The 16,913-nt window shown below is 37.6% G+C and overlaps 1 protein-coding gene across 2 annotated transcripts in view; it reads left to right on the top strand.

Annotated features, from left to right (window-relative positions):
- MDGA1 (MAM domain containing glycosylphosphatidylinositol anchor 1) overlaps positions 1 to 16,913 on the top strand; it is a 278,861-nt gene that overhangs the window by 209,876 nt on the left and 52,072 nt on the right. For both annotated transcript variants that reach the window (XM_063304931.1, XM_063304922.1), the window contains exons 11-12: positions 14,363 to 14,540; positions 15,612 to 15,635. In XM_063304931.1, coding sequence (XP_063161001.1) covers positions 14,363 to 14,540; positions 15,612 to 15,635 — 202 coding nt within the window. The remainder of the gene's footprint in view (positions 1 to 14,362; positions 14,541 to 15,611; positions 15,636 to 16,913) is intronic.

Here is a 16,913-nt window from a genome sequence, read left to right on the forward strand (position 1 = left end):
AATCTCCTGTGTTATTTATCTTCTCCTTAATAAATGAAAATACATAAGTTTTCATGTGAGGTACATTGCCTCTTATCTCTTGGAGCCATTTCAATCATACTGTAGCTTGTGTTTAGTTATCTCCTCCTGACAACAGTACAGCAATACAGCAATTTGCACTTAGTTCTTCCATGTCTAAATTATAGTGCCTTTAACTACACAGGGAGCAACCACTGAAGATAGATCTGGCCTGGCCTGCATGTATTTTGCCAGAATAAGCTGACTAGTGCAGCTGTAGAAAGTAACGTATGACACATCTCTGGTCATTTTCATTTGCAGGAACAATGGAATCCTTGACTTGAAGGTTCCATCTCAAAGCCAAATAAATAGAGAACTTCCTGCAAGGCACTGTTTGGTTTGAATTAGCACTTTTCTGCAGGTCATCCCTAGAAGGTATATCAATAAATCTTTGGTGTCCTGAAACTGTAGCTGCCAAATGAACATTTCAAAATCAGAAAAAGTATTCCTCAGTATAAATACATGGAAAGCTATGTATTATGCATTGTGTTGAAGTGACATGTGACTCCTGTGACAAACTGTGACCTTCCAAAAGTCATTGGACTACAACTCCCATGATTTCTTGTCATTGGTCATTGGCTGATGGAAATTATAGTCCAGTAGTATCAGGGCTTCACATTGGCCATCCTCACTTTAAAAAAGTGCAAACTGACAGTCGTACATGGATGCTACCCAACTGTGATGAAGGGAATAGGGAAGAGAAGCATATTTTTTTCAGTTCATTCATAAAATCTCTTTGGTTAGATCCTGGAAATCAATCTCTCAAGCCTCATTAAAAGAGAGAGGAATGAATATATGTATGTGTATGTTTGGGTGTAGAGAGAGAGAAAAAAAAATAGATCTTTTTAAGTACCTTTGAGCTTGCTCCAATGAACTCTTGATGGTAATCCAAAGGATGAGACTCACACCAAAACTAGAAAAAAACTTGAATCACATCAGATAAATAGGAATCAGATCTGAAATTAAGGTGTACTATAAAAAATCAGAAAAAAACAAAAATATTACAATTAAAAGAAAATAAGTCAGTTGATATTAAGACATCAGATTTAACACAAGGTTTACCATATGATAACGTGTGTTTGCCCTAGTCAAATTTTGACCATCAAAATACATTTTTGCTGATATACCAAATAATTTTCCATGATGATTGTGCTGCTAATAAAGAGATACAAATGATCCTAGTAAACATTCGAATGTTAAAATGTTTAGAAATCTACTTTACTAAAAAAAGAAAGGAGAGGGATGGACACGGTGGGGTGACAGGCCCAGTTCCGACTATTACTTCTAATCTATTTCCAGCAGTAAGTGGTAATGAAAAAGAATTCCCTGCCTCAAGATCGACGCAGCAGCTTTTAGCATATCATTTCTTATACCAACCTTGACTTTTCTTTCAAAACAAAAATTCTTTTCCAATTAACTTAATGTTCAGTCTTACTTTGACTGCACTGTTATACTCTTTTAGTTTTACGTAGCCTATATGCTTTCTCAGTATCATGCTGTTCTTCCAAGAGGTAATGTGAATTGAGTTCAGGGAGAATAGGCAGAGTCGCATGGAGCCTAAAGCAATGTGCCCTAAATATGAGACACAGGACCAAGAGACTCCAGTGGTTGTTCATATCTGCCTGTTTTGTCTATGATACTCCACAAACGCATCCTAACTTTCAACATTCTGACTTGGCTGAAGAGCGCAAGATACTTTTGCTTTGTTTTGTTTTGTTATGCATGCTTGTAGGGTGATTGGCAGAATTCTGATAGAAAAGTACGAGAGCAAGGGTAAAAGGTGCAATGAGCAAAACTTGGGATGTACAGTCAGCTTCCTGTTGGACAGATGTGCAGGCCTGTTTTTAATCTCTGTAGATCATTCAGAAATGTATAAATGTGAGAAACATATTGTACATTTGTTGACTTAGAGAAAGTGAATGGGCTTGAATTATGAAATATTTTGCATGAGTGTAGAATTGAAGATTAGTTGCTGAATGTGATAAGCAAGATATGATACAAACTTAGTTTATGCGAAAATAAATGGAATGCTAGAGAATGGTTCAAAATTGAGCAAGAAGGAGGAAAAGGGATGTGTGATGTCCTCTGTGGCTTTTTTGTTTGTTTGTTTTTTTGTGCCTTCAAGTTAGTTTTTGACTCCTGGTGACTGGTCATGTGATATCACTTTTCTCATCCACACATAGATGTAACAGTGACTAAACATTTGAAAACTGATGTATCAAAAATCACTCCATCTGACAGCAAAAATTAAGTGAATGACTGCAAGTTCTACATAAATGGTGAAAAATTAGAGCTGGTCAAATGAGGATCAAATACCAAAAAGGAAGAATGGATGGATGGAGAGAATAGGAGACCTGAAAAAGTCGTGGTTGGATGGAGTTGATGAGGTCCTCAAAAAAAGTGAAATGATTAGTTTGAAGAACAAAAGATGGTGTATTAATTAGTGTGTCAGTGTGGTAGAAGCAAGGATAGTGTACAGAGATAGAGGTATGAAGAGGTATAGTGCTGAGGTAAAGTAAATTTGAGTTTCCTTTTTTATCTCTCATTTTTAGTTTCTTTTGCTTACCACTTCTTACTCTTTTCCTGCACTTTGTATAACCTTGCTTTCCTCGGAAGGAAGGAAGGAAGGAAGGAAGGAAGGAATTCTGCTGGACCTTGATGCTTAAAGGGCTGATAAAAATAGGCCCTGAATCAGCTGCAGATTTCACTTGAACTTTCTTCCCATTAAACTGAAGATTAGTTCTGATCCTCTCCAACATGGAGATGGGGGAAAACATATACTAATAAAATACATATTGTTTCCTTATAATCCCCTAATGAAAGACATTATTGAAGTGTGTAGGACATGCAGCTACAGTAATTCATGACAGCAGCAATTTGGCTCTCAGAAAAGCTGTAAACTGCAGTTCTCTGAGCCTAATGAGGATGGGCAGCTGATTCTGTGAGACTGGTTGGTTGGAGAGAGAGAGAGAAACATCTTTCTTGCAACTAAATATATTAGAATCTCCTGGCTGCTCACCCAACAATCACCCACTCATTCTGAATGGAATCTGGAATTTCCTTCTCCTCCAGCAATCTAACCTAATATTAAGACTACTAAGATTACTCTCAGGTAGTATCTTCTCAACCCATGTTCAGGGAGCAGCAACCAGTTTTGTTTTGCTTACAGTGAACATCCTTCACTGGTTTTTTTTTTTAAAAAAAGGAAGCATCACATTTCTTCTATCATGAGAGCTTACAAAAAGCAAGCACATGAATTTTAAGCTCACCTGTACACAAAACTACAGTAAGCAGATTTCATATTTTGCAAGTGTGGCTGTTCCCCCTGGAAAGCTGTCATTAATCATGCTTTTTCTGATGGATGAAAGCATACATAATTGGACAGAAAATGTCATTAAAACCCACAGCCATTGTTTCTGACATCTCTTTCTATGAGACGGTGAATATGCAGTAAAAAGCTCAAATTGCTTATGAGAAGCTTTACCATCTGCTTGCTGTGGATGTAGAAAGTTAAGCCAAAGCCTTGAGAAGCCTTCTAAGAATTGGTTTCATAACTAAGCCACAGCAACTTTCCCTTGCCACCAAACACATTATTCTGTTTTGTCTCCAGGACTGAACCTCATATAAAGCCCTGAAGAGACAGGAAACTGCAGAGAAGCTGTCGGTGTGGCAAAATTCCAGCCTAAAAAAATCAAGCTTCTTTAAAAACCCCAGGGAGCTTCCATCGTTGTAAGAATGTTTTTCTTCTCAGAACTGCACTGCAATCAGAGGCTGGAAGAGGCAAGTTTGTTTGCCTGTTTGGAAAGAAATTGCATCAAAACTCCCTGCAGGCAGCATTCTTAGATGAACTTGTTTCTGCTGCCCCATCCTCCTGGGTCCATTATTGATGAGGCCTTGAGGGGTGGAGATTCCATCCTCCGATTCTAGTTCATTGTTGCTGGCATTTTGCTTGGCTCATGTTCTCTGTATGAAGGAATTGAAAGCCTTTGTCATTACAGTAGGAGCTAGGGAAGCAGTGCCACAAGGCCTCCCTGCACCCCTCCCCCCAGCTGAGATGCCTTATTTTAAAAGAGGAACCAACTTTCAAAGGATTATTTTTATGGCTGGGATATTGTTCTCTGCAGGTACAGTATCCTGGGGTACAACTCCCAGAATTCTCAATCAGCATTGCCCATACCTGGAAAGTACCAGGTTGGGGGAAGCTGTTCCAGTGCATCATGGCTGAGTACAGAGTGGCTAACTGCTGTTTCCAGACATTCACATTCTGCTCAATTGAGCTCCACAGAAGACTCTTCACGATAGTATTTGCTGTTGTAGTTGTCCTCTCTGACTCCAGAATTCTTTAAAGGACCCCTGCATTGACCTCACATACTTGATTCAAGTAAACAAACTCGTCACCAACGTTTCTCTCCCAGAATGTTGTATTGATTCAGCCTCTTTTCTCCAGGCTTGGAGGTTTGTATTTAAAAGTCAGTGTGCACCAACTTTTGTCCGATGAAAATAAGTGCACTGAAGTATGAGTGTACTTCACGAGAGCAAAGTAGCCGATGCAAAAAAAGAATCTAGAGAAAAATCACTTCCGCCAGGAATGAAGTCAATATGTGACAATAGCTTAAAAAAAAATCCAAAGCATACATTTCCCATTCACAGTTACAGAGTAGGCATTATATCTAAATCACTTGCTTAGAAAGCAAGTTCGTACAACAAATGTGATCTGCTAATATGTACATTTGATATTCAGAGCTCACACAGCATACTTTCAGAATATGCATATATAGATGCTAGCAGGCCATTATGCTATTAAAGCAGTAAGAGCATGCTTTCCCAGCAAATAAATACATGTGGAAGCATAGGCTAATGTCTAATATTAGATATAAATTCAGCACACACTTTAGCAAATGAGATACCAGCTGAAGCATAAAATGCATACCTGGGAACAGGTAAGATATATAGAATTTGATGCTAGCATAACCAGGTTCTGGATGGAAGGATGGAAGGAAGGAAAGGAATTTGAATAGAAGTAAATTGGATGATATTATTTGTTAGTTTTATATCACATCTTTCCTCCATAAATTTAGAGCAGTGTATATAGCATTGTCTCCCAGTCTTTCTAAAAAAGAAAACTAGTTGGGACAGGTTGGGCCTAGAGATAGTAGGTAGTTCAAAATCACCAAGTGTACTTACATGGCTGAGGATGGCCTTGAATACCAGCTCTTTGGATTGAAGTGGAGGCATGATTTTTGCATGCTGTGTTAGGACTGAATCTAATGTAAGAGGCTGTATATATAAAACTGGATATATAGCATCATGACAAATAACAATATAATCAACCAATGATGATTTTAATATAATTATTTTACAATATAGGTAAGGCTTAATACAGGCATTGTAAAATAAACATCTCTTGGTGACATGCATTCAATAGGTAAAGGAAGGGTTTCAGTTTTGGAAAGTAGCATCTTTTAACTGAAATGCAATTTCTCAAGATTCATCTCCCCTGTACACTAGCCAGCAAATGTATTTCCACCAGCTTGCAGTGCAACTTTGTATGAGTCATCTTTTGTCAAAAGAGTCTGCAGTTAAATAATATTTCATTTGCTCCTTCAGTGCTTTTAGGTGTCTGAATCAGGATGAGAAAGAATAATTGCCATAAATACACAGATCTCTAGTACTGGAGGCATTAAATCAAGCTTTTGTCTGCAGTTGATGGAAGTATTTAATTCTGTGAGACATGGAAATCTGAAACTGCTAAGGGCCTAAAAAAAAAAAAAAGGTATGGGCTATTCTTGGGGAAAGAAGGTGTGAAAATGTGGAAGAGTGCATTAAAGCTATAAGAAGCTATACTTTCATCATCAAACTTAGGTCCTTCTGGAATTCTGCCAGGGCCAATTCTCTCTCCTGTCTATTTGCTTAAAAAGATCTGATGTCACCAACTTCAGTGTAAGTTTTAGACAAAGGGCACCGCATTTGTCCCTTGGAACTAGAATAAGCAGTCTATATAATGAAGAGTTGGGGTAAAGCAAAGTTAGAATAATTGAGGTTGAACTTGGATAAGATTGAAGTTATCAAGAAAGCTCATGACAACACCCTAAAGCTTGTTAAGATTCCATCTGAAATCAAGATTTTATATCCATACAGATCCTCAGACATACCTGCTGATTAAAAATCTCACAGATTAATGCAAAATAGGACAAATCAAATGTATGAATGACCAAATGAAAATTACATGGATTAGAAGTGTACTGGTTTACCCCTCTATGTTGGAAAATAGGCTTTCTGGATTGAGAAATTCAGCTAAGGTGTATTTATGTTGCTCATAGTACATTACATTCAAATTTCTGTCTCCTTTAGGTCTGTGGTTCAGTAAGCTTTTCAAATGTGATTCATAGCTATGCAGGACACAAACACTGCAAATGTTCTGCAATTGCCTTCACATTTAGGAAAATAATCATTTGTATGGCTAGTGTACCTCAAGCTTTGTTACGTATTTCTTAGCTGATTGGAATATAACTACTGCCCCTTGTCTTGATTTCGTGGCTAAAAAAAGCCATCACTGATGGGTGATGTATGTCTCCTCTCCCTTTTCATCTCATAGTTATGCTTTTACATAAACAGGCTGCTTGGTTAAAACCTGTCGATTTCAGACACTCCTTAATTGGCTGTTGTTTAGCCACCCTGTCATATGGGCAGCCAAAGTTATGAACATTTTTTTAACCAACAACCCTCTTGCAAAGCTTTTGACATCTCTGCAAGGAACCTGAATCCCAATTAGACTCTATTCTTGTCTCCAGCCTCCTTTTGTCCCTTGTTCTGTTAGTGCTGCACACCCAGAAGATCAGATAAGTAAATGCAGACAATTCAGCTGAGGTTTCCAAGTTACTTATCAACAAGCTTCTCTGTGGCAAAATGGACAATACCAAAGGCTGAGATTGTCTTAGGCTTCATCCAATGTCCAAAGGCCTTTTGGGTAGCTAAGGACTGCAGACATCATTCTGCAGACATCATTCTTATGTTTGGAGGCCTTAGAGCACATGCAACCAAACAAAAGAGACTTAGGAAAGGGCAGAGTAAGCCTTTCACAGATCTCCTAATGTGCATCATGAGAGTTGATTATCCTGGCGAACACCATCGTGCAGGCACTTTAGTGCTTGCAATCTATTCTCAGGTTCAGAGCAAACAAGAACTTCATTTGTTCTAGCACCAGTGAAACATCGTATCTAGACATTGTACCTGTCTTTTATTGCTTGATACTGATAACAGACATCTCACAACAAACTGCACAGATAGTATCTCATCTTACAAATTACCCAACCTCATGCCTTCCAGGTACATTGGACTACACGTTCCAGAAATCTCCATTAGTGTTGCATTGGCTATGACTTGATTGTGATAACAAGTCAAGTCAAGAAGACAATTTTAGCAGAAATATTGTTGGCCTTGCTAGCTGATAATTGTAGATCAAAGGTAGAAAGCTAAATGCCCTTCAGATATTTTGTACTATAATTGCCACAGTCCGCTACCTTTAGCCATACTGATTGGGACTGATAATAGCGAAAGCCCAAGTCATTTGGAGGATATTAATTGCCTAGCTCTGCATTAGACAATTCAGTAGTCCTACTCAGAGTGAATTCACTTTTGGATTCTCCCAAACTCATACAGAAATTTAATGTCAGCCACCATCTTATCAACAAACAATTATCAATTTTTTTCCCCAGGACTGAATTGGGTTACCATATGAAATTACATGATATGTACAATTATCATAACTTTTCATAAAAATTGCCTTCTTGCTGCTGCTGCTGCTGCTGCTGCTGTAATCCATGTTTTCAAAAAGTCCCTCTCTGTCAGTTTCTTTACTACAATATATCAAGTTCCCAGGCTTTTCATTTAAAACGTCTTCCTTCTATGAGTCTCTCCCCACTTTCATTCTTTCTTTCCATATATATTTATTTCTATCAGACTCATGTTTTTTCTAATAAGCCTTAGTTGGTTTATTCCTCCCAATACCCTCCTCTGATAAATCCATGTTGCCTGCTATGCAACTTCAATTTTATTTTTTCCTGTATATAATTTTTATTAAGAATTTTGATTACAATAGTAAAAACTAATGCAAACTAAACTTAAAGAAAAGTGAATAGTAAGAAAGAATAAAAAGTGCAAGAAAAAATAAAAAGAAAAAAGAATATGACAATATTGTGCCTTTTCTGTTGGTTAAATGCTACTAGAGATTACTTGAGTGGGTCCATGGTTCTGGCAAAAGGAAAGTTAGCCTTTCTATTCAACACAATTTTCTTTTTTTAATTCTTCTTTACAAAACATTTACTAATAATGGAGAAGAGGGTAGGGAGGGAAAGATGCTACAGTACAAGTACTATTATTAATTCTGAGTGGGGGAGGTATATTGGTGAACTACCATGATAAAAATTTAATTCTCCTTTCCCAATTCTCCATGTGGTTGCTTTTAATAATTCATTTAGAAATTTTTAAATTTTCAATTGGCTCTCAATCAATAGTTCCATTTCTGTTCTGTACAGTACACAGTACTCAGTAAAAATTAATAGAGGTACCACACCCTAAAATACTTTGATGTCTTTTTCATCCTTCGTAGACCATGCTTCCGCTGTTTTATTGAAGTGCTTTCTTATCTATAACCGATGGTGTCTCTTGCTATTTTCTATGCATGAATGAATCCCATTGATACTTTTCCATTTCCTTCCTCTTCTTACATATTCCTGTTTGAAGGTCAACAAGTACAATTTCTAGCAATCAAATATTTTTCATTTTTATTTATTCTCTGTTGATTTCCTCTCTAATCACAATATGAATTGATTCCAGTAAAATATTCAGGACACATAGAATCATTGTAAAAGTTATATCGGATTGGCTATCCATGCAACTTTATCTAGGATGGATCTTGGACTAAAATATCTTACCTTCTGCATTCAGAATTTTAAAAAAAACAACCACCTCAGCATCCTAGGCAAAGATTTATTTTATTTTAAAAGATGTATTTCTTGCCTTATCTCTTAAGTGTTCTAGGAAGCTTCCAATGGTAAAGTAACAATTAAAAGCCTATGTCCAAATTACAACATCATATGAAACATGAAAATGGCAGCAGAAAACAACATACAGCAATCAAAATACTCTAAATATTTTTAAAAATAGAGACCAATTGAAAGAGCAAATAAAAATTATATACAGAATTCTTTTAGAAAAAAAGGAAAATCTTTATTGGCTTCTGGGAAGTCATTAGTGGAAGAAGAAAAAGCTTTCCTGGAAAGAAATCCCAAAGCTTGGCCATAATTGAACAAAAGGCCTTCCTCCTAATGCAGCTAAATGTGTTTTAGAGGTTTCTGAAATATACAAGAGAGCCTCCTCCCCAGTTCATCTTGCTAAATAAGCCAGCAGGCTGATAGAGAGAAACGTTAGCCTTTAAATCAGTGTTTCTCAACCTTGGCAACTTTAAGATGTGTGAACTTCAACTCCCAAAATTCCCAGCATGGCTGGCTGGAGAATTCTGGGAGTTGAAGTCCACACATTTTAAAGTTGCCAAGGTTGAGAAACACTGCTTTAAATAATCTGTCTGATTCCAAGACTTGAACTAGGTGCAGGGGAACAGTTTATAGGCCCAAGGATCTTAATTTGCTCTCTCAAATCTCCCAACTGCTAAAACCTAATGATGTCATTTGCTGCCATTCTAAGGCAGAAAATATATTTTGTATTGTAAGCCCCCAAATACTGTAAACAGGGTAACTTCTCCTTTAAGTCAAGATCAGTTCCTGAGGATTTCTTGGCTACTCCTCCAAGGTGTTTTGCAGTACTTCCCCAATGGCAACAGTACAGAAGTGCTTTGCCAATGTCTCCTTTTCAATTCAACTCAGTGTAGCCTCTAGCCTGGAATTCAGGGTCCAGGAGGCAGGCCTTCCCTGCAACAGCTCCCGCCCTTTGGAATATCCTTCCCCTGGAAGGTGAGGTTGGCCCCCTCCCTCCTGGACTTTAGAAAACAATTAAAGACCTGGTTTTATCATTCCTCCTGGGGCAGGAGGGAGAATACTCACTGCTGGGGATGGCTGGCTCCTTACAGTGGCCCTGTTCTGCTTGTGGGTCATAGAGAACTTTTAGCCATTGGGTTCCCACCATATTTACATTTTATTATGTATTATATTTCTTCTATAGTTTTATATATCTTTTACCTGTGTTTTATTGTAAACCGCTCCATTTCCAGGGAGATGGATAGAGATAAAAGAGAGAGAGAGAGAGAGAGAGAGAGAGAGATTCCCTAGCATTTTCCCCAGCATTCTTGCCTGGCTGTGTATTTTATTAACTGCTCCAGAGTAATATAGGACCACAGCTCTGGGATGGTACGATCATGAAAAAAAGGATGTTTCAGGAGACAGAGAGAGTGCATGAGCAGCACAAAGATAATGGGAGAACAAGGTAGGAGATGATGTCAGAAGCCCTGTATGAAGAAAAATCTGCCAAATTGAAGGATCCAATGCTGTTGTTTCAGTGTAGAGATGCCAACTTCAGTCATATAGGAGAAACATTTTACAGGAGCCAAATTTCAACTGTAATGCATTAGCAGTGGTCTGTTGAATAAGAAACACATCCTGACTCCTTGTGGATTAAAGGGGTCTTTGCAAATGGTACTCTATAGTTACTCTAAATGTTTATTTGGCTTCAGGTTCCTGGTGCTTAGGAGAAACTAACTGGAAAGTTAGTGCTTGGCTTGGGGCAGAAAAAAAACAGAGGTTTTCATTCTTAAGTCTATTCCAGTGTTTCTCATCCTTGGCAACACTGGTCTATGCAGTGAATAAAGATGTTGTAAGACCGATACACAGTGGGGCTTCAGATGTAGGTAGCCCCTTGCCTTCTGTCTTCATGTGAGCAAACAAAGAGAAGATCTTGCATTATAGTTCCCAAACCAAGAACTATGGTTAAACATTTCAGAACGGTTTGAAATGGTATAACATTGTGGCTTGTTCAGAAGTTATTAATCATAGTTTCCCAGTTTGGAAACCAGAAGATTTCTTGGCATGCTTGTCACCTCACAAAAGGAAGAACAAAGGGGCTGCCTACACAGTTAAGAAGCTTGTTTGTATTTCAGTTTATTAGACATTGAAAGCATCTTTTTCTTTATGTATCTGTTCGCTCTTATAAGTCTGTTCTACATTGCTTTTATATGTCTGTGTGACATGGTAGTTCTCTTTTCACAGATTATAGAAAGTAACTAAGGATACAAAGAAAAGATATAATTCCTATCATATTTTTCATGGGACATTAAAGACATATAGTTTTTTTCCCCACAAAAATTAAAATATACCTTGTTTGGCAGTATTGAGATCCAGTCTGAATTAAGTTTCCTTGAAGACATGTTAGGAGCAGACTGGGAGAGAGAATCCAGACAAGAAGAAGGGCTTCTGAAAAACAAGCCTACCACATTAATTGGGGTTAACAGCTTCCACTTATGTTACATTAGCTAGCATTTTAATGTAATATTTGTAATTTAATGTAATTTTAATTCTAATGCTGCTGTTACTTTTTGCATCTGCATTTGTTTTCATATATACATATATAATCATGCAAACAATGCAAGAAAACTTTAAAACTGTTTTTTGTGTTATATGGGAAAATGCTATAAGGATTGATCTTTAAAATCTAAAGGCCAGGTGGCTTCTATGGGTAGATGCCTAGATATAGATGAATTATTTGATTCTATCATGCATGCAGTTCACTTCCCTACAAGACCATGAACTACAGTTTTACAAAATCAAGTTTGCAGATTACAAGATTACTGAAAAGTAAAATGCAATTATACAAGTCTTTTATTCTGAACATTTGCAAACAGAGCAAGCACAGAGGAGCCATCAGTATTACCAAAGTCATTCCATGTCTACAAATTCTCTGTGAATTGGACTTCACACAGCTGAGTGTACCAACTATAAAGGAACAGTTGTCCCCAAACCTAGGACAGCTGTCTCCCTATCAGAAACGCTTAGTTCAACATTGTAAAATAGCCCTCCTTCTTCGATGTTGGAATTCACCTTGGTTTTCTTATGAGAGCTTATGTTGTTTCCAGGAAACAGTAAAGGGACACATGAGTGTTTATAAAAGTTTTTGTCCCTGAGTGTGTTTTGCTTGGTAAGAGTTCTTCTGTCGGTAGAAAGGCTGAGCTGTAGGGACGCCATGTGAATCCCCTTTGCATTAAAACTGGACCCTGGCAAGATTCCAGAAGCATGATGATTCTTCCTTATTTGGTTTCAGTCCCTGAGAAGCTTCTATCCTAAGTCACAGTTATGCAATCAAAGGAGACTTCCTTAAGCTCTATTTAAAAGAGCAGAGGCAAGCAACTGAAGAGAAAGACAAGAGTGCAAGCTGCTTGAAGATGCATGGAGGAGAACATAGTTACTCAAGGAGCTTGGAGTTTAATCATCTTAAGAAATAGCACCATCTGTGAACTATACAGCTGAATTGCAAACTAGAATTGATGTAAAAGATTAGCATTACTTGTGAAGTTTTTAAGTAGTAATGCAGAGTGGGGCAAGGATGTTAGAATAAGACTGTTGCATATAGACAAAAGAGCACTGATCCTTTCACTTCAAACACACAAACCATTTCTCCAGTTGGGATCATGCAGTTCCAAATTGCTTATTAGACTACAGGGCAAATAGCAACTTGGAGAAGGCACAGTGTTTATCAAAGACACAGGATGAGTGGAAAGAATCTTGTCTTCCTTCTCTATTTATATGTCCAATCCAAGTTAGAGACCTCTTAATTTCTATTAAAACTTAAATACACGCATGTACATGTATACACAAGATCCTATATCAGGAGAACCGACCACATGATGTCTAAAAGTGACAGTTTGAAACAAGTGCAACATAGAGGTAGCTACATTAACCTTTTGCAGCAAAACAAAAAAATCTAAACACCACACATCTTGAGTTATCTTGAGCTGATGTACCTCTGAAATAGTGGATTGTGGGCAACAGTAAGTTGACCTGCAAGGCTGTCTCTAGGTTAAAGATCCTAGATTGAGTAGAACAGTTTAAGCATGTTTGGGATACAGTTAGGCTTTGGTTGTGTCTGTGGCATGCTGGCCCAAAAATTCCCAAAGTGACCAGTACTGTCTTTACTATTAAAAGGGAATGCTGCATGTGACACAGGTACAACTAAAAGTTGGGGGAGCAAGAAGACACATCTGGTCTATGTAGGAAATGGCTCATCTGATTAGTGAGGCAGATATAAGGATAGGTATGTGTGCACACATAAGCAAGAATGAAGGGGACTCTTCCTCACCACTGTGTGCTTCTGATGTTTTTTCATCCTTTAGCTTCATCACACCTTAATAAATAAAAATTGATAAATGGAAGCATTTCTGTTTACTGCATCTCCCTCGATATTGAGGACAGGAGCTTGATTGGCAAATCGTGCTAAGACATCATGTGGTTTTGACTTAATAGAACGGGCAAACTCAGCCATTGTGTTCGTAAATCCTAGCTTAGCACCATGTGTGAATCAGAGCACTATGGGTTCTACAACAAAACACAACAAAAAGAAAGCATGGCATAGTGCTGCAGGTGAACCAAGCCAGTGTGGCAAATTCAGTTCATTCCAAATCTTTCAGAGAGGAGAAATTCAGAACTGCAGGTTGAATTAAAATAGGGAGAGAGTTGAGGGAAGGAAATAACAGACCACAGATTTTTGTCCCAAAGCTGATGAGTCCTTATAAATATACATTTAAGTGCACAAGGAAAGCTGGGAATTGCTATTGTCTTGAGACGGACTTTCTTCAAACACCATAGTTTTGAGAAATGTATATTTATAAATGCAAAGTGTGCATGTGACAAAAACCATGAATATTGTGCAAACCAGGATTGAGTTCAGCTTCTTGTCTGCATGTAACACCTTGGCAAGTAGAACATCTGTTCTGTAATTTCCTGAAAGTACTTACCGTATCAGTTACAAACTTCTCATATGGAAGTCCATGGAAACTATAGCCCAAATCCATTAGTAGGTTGAATATTTATTATTTGAGAAGTTAAAAATAATTGCTATTTTTTATTTTTTGATTTCTGAGATTCTGAGGACTCAAAATCCTTTTTCATATTTTAGAACTTAGCACTAGGTCAAGCACAGGCAGGAATGTGCCAAGTACCAGCAGCTTTTACTATGTATAATTCCTAATTGACAAGAAGAGAAGGGACAGTTGCAATACAAAGCTCATAAAAAGTCCTTCAGTCTTCAGATTCCAGAACTGTCTACTCTGTCTAACTCAGTCCTGCCTTATATCTCTGAATCACAGCTGAATCACAGGGACTTTCCCCCTAAATCCATTTCTGTGAGGAAGATGGAAAAGGGCATGTTACAGGAATACCTCCTGACTGACTTGAAGGTGCCTCAAAGCTATGAAGTTCGCCTGACACCCATAACCCGGTTTGGGATGGGGGACATGGCTACTCGCCTCATCCACTATATAGAACGTGAGTGTCTCTTTCTCTCCATTACTTGGCAGTTTTTGAAGCTCCAAAGGTATTAGCTGAAGGATGTGTATTTCTCTTGACAAAATCTTAGTCTGCCTGCTTCATTCAGAGCTGCCTTTTCCAGCTTGGTCCTTCCCATATATATTAAACTACAAATCTCAAAATTTCCTGGTGGGGAATTGTAAGAGTTATATCCCAACACATCCAGGGGAGATCAAGTTGATTTCTTGATTAGAGCTTGAAGCTCTAATTTTTAAGTTATATTTTCCATATAAATTGGTCTCAGTGTTAGACTACCATCACCACAACAGTTAGTGTGCAACATGTGTCATCAATTTACTCCCAGGTTATGTGGTCATTTGTATTCATGAATCATTTTTCAGTGGAAAATGCATAAACAGTACATAGTTCAATGACCAAATAGCAGCTTAGTTAACTGTATTCTACTTAGAAACATACAAGGTCCTGAACAGTTTGTGAGCACATGTTTGTATGCAAGTCTACTATATAGCACTTTAGTGGGAAGACAAAGGGCATCAAATTCTTTAAGTATTCAAATTTGCTATTAGTCATGGAACTTTCTCCTACAGGAAGCTGTATCACAAATTTAATCCTCTCCCCAACTTCTTTTCATATAAGATTTAGTGTAATGATATCACAGAAGATACAACTTTTCCCAAATATTGGCTTCCAGGAATGAATGGAATTCTTTGATGTTTTTAATCCTATGTAAACCACCCAGAGTTGTTTGGTGAATGGATGGATGAATGAAAAATAAATAAATACATAAATATAATAAATTTAAAATACTTTTCTCATTTCTGAGAAAGAACAGAATTTCTTGTGGCCAATCTCTGTTTGGGCGATTTTAAAGATTTAAATTATAGGTCTCTGCATTCAATCCCAATTTTGAATCTGCCCAGGAACAAAAGGATATGGGTACTTGATCAGACTTTCTGGAAAGAATCCAGGCATTTGTTTTTTTCTGTTGCATCTTTAAATGTGTCAATATAAACCTAAAAGTATTTTTTGTTAAAAAAAAAAAACACCTATTTATGTTTTCTTTCTCAGCAATCAGCTACCCCAACCCAGTAGGTAAGTGATTATTCCCCCGTGCTTTCTCTGTCTTTTTATGTATCCTGCTTCTTAAAATTGAGGTGGAATCTTAATAATGAAAAACATACTTTGAAAATGAAATATACTGCAAATCCTTGCCTACCACATGTAGTAAAATAAATTTAAAACACCTAGAATAATCTTCACTTATACCAAGCCACTATTTGTTTTCTGGATTAATACCACTTTTATATGCTTTATATTTCCAAGGAATTTTGTTCAGGTAGGAATGCCTCTAATTTTGTCTAATAAATGAAGTGTTTACTAGCAAAGGATCAGTTGATCAAGAGAATACAACTGGACATAAAGGAAGATGCGATCTATGATGTATGCAGTGCCCAAGCTGTTTAAGGCTTAGAGGTAAGATTAGCATCTTTAAACAAAGAGTAACAGGAAAGTAGTGAAGACCCAGGAAACACTATTTGATCATAAGGAACTGCCAGATGACCATGAGATGGCAACAAAGAGTCAAAGTTTTCTGTGTCCCTTGCTGCCATCTAATGGTTGTTGAGACTGTTACAGCCCAGATAATGGTAGCTTTATGTTTTCTCAGATTACACTCATCATCCATCAAGTCCACTGTTGTCTAATCATACTGGCAACACATCTCCAGAATTCTATCACCTGCTGCTGAATTCTTTCAACTGCAGCTGCTTGGGATCTTGTGCAAACAAAGCATTTATTTGTACCCTCTCTGTTTAGGAGTTGTGCCAGTGTATATGAATGTAGTTAATCTAAGAGGAGGATGCCACGCAGAATTATCTGAATTTGATCCAAGGCTCTGGCTCAGAACACAAAGACAATGCCAATGAAAGCTGCAGGCTTTAGTGTACTTACTTGGAAATAAATGTACAGCTACATAAAGATCAATAGGAACAGAAGGGTCAGTGTCACAATATCCTGGTTAGGTTTGTCTTCTTCCATGAGCGAGGACCTTGTTTCCATTGTAGAGTTCATGGTTTGCATGCAAAAAATCCCAGATTGAATCCCAGAAGGAAAAGAAAGTTGTTGGTGTTGATGGTATTGCTGCTGTTGTAGATGCGTAGTTATTTACAGGTCTACCTATGATCCAGGAAAGCCAACATTTGCCCTAGTACTTAATGCTAGAATCTCACTCTATCTATAATGTATGTATTGATTTGCCTTGAACTATAAGCTCTCATTATCTTCAAAATGCCATGTCCCTAGTGCTTTGAACGAACAGGGTGATTCTAATGGAAAACAATTATTTGGGACAGTTTGGGAAACTGTTGAGTT

The sequence above is a fragment of the Candoia aspera genome, chromosome 1, assembly GCF_035149785.1.
Source record: "Candoia aspera isolate rCanAsp1 chromosome 1, rCanAsp1.hap2, whole genome shotgun sequence".
In the NCBI taxonomy this organism is placed as follows: Eukaryota; Metazoa; Chordata; class Lepidosauria; order Squamata; family Boidae; genus Candoia; species Candoia aspera.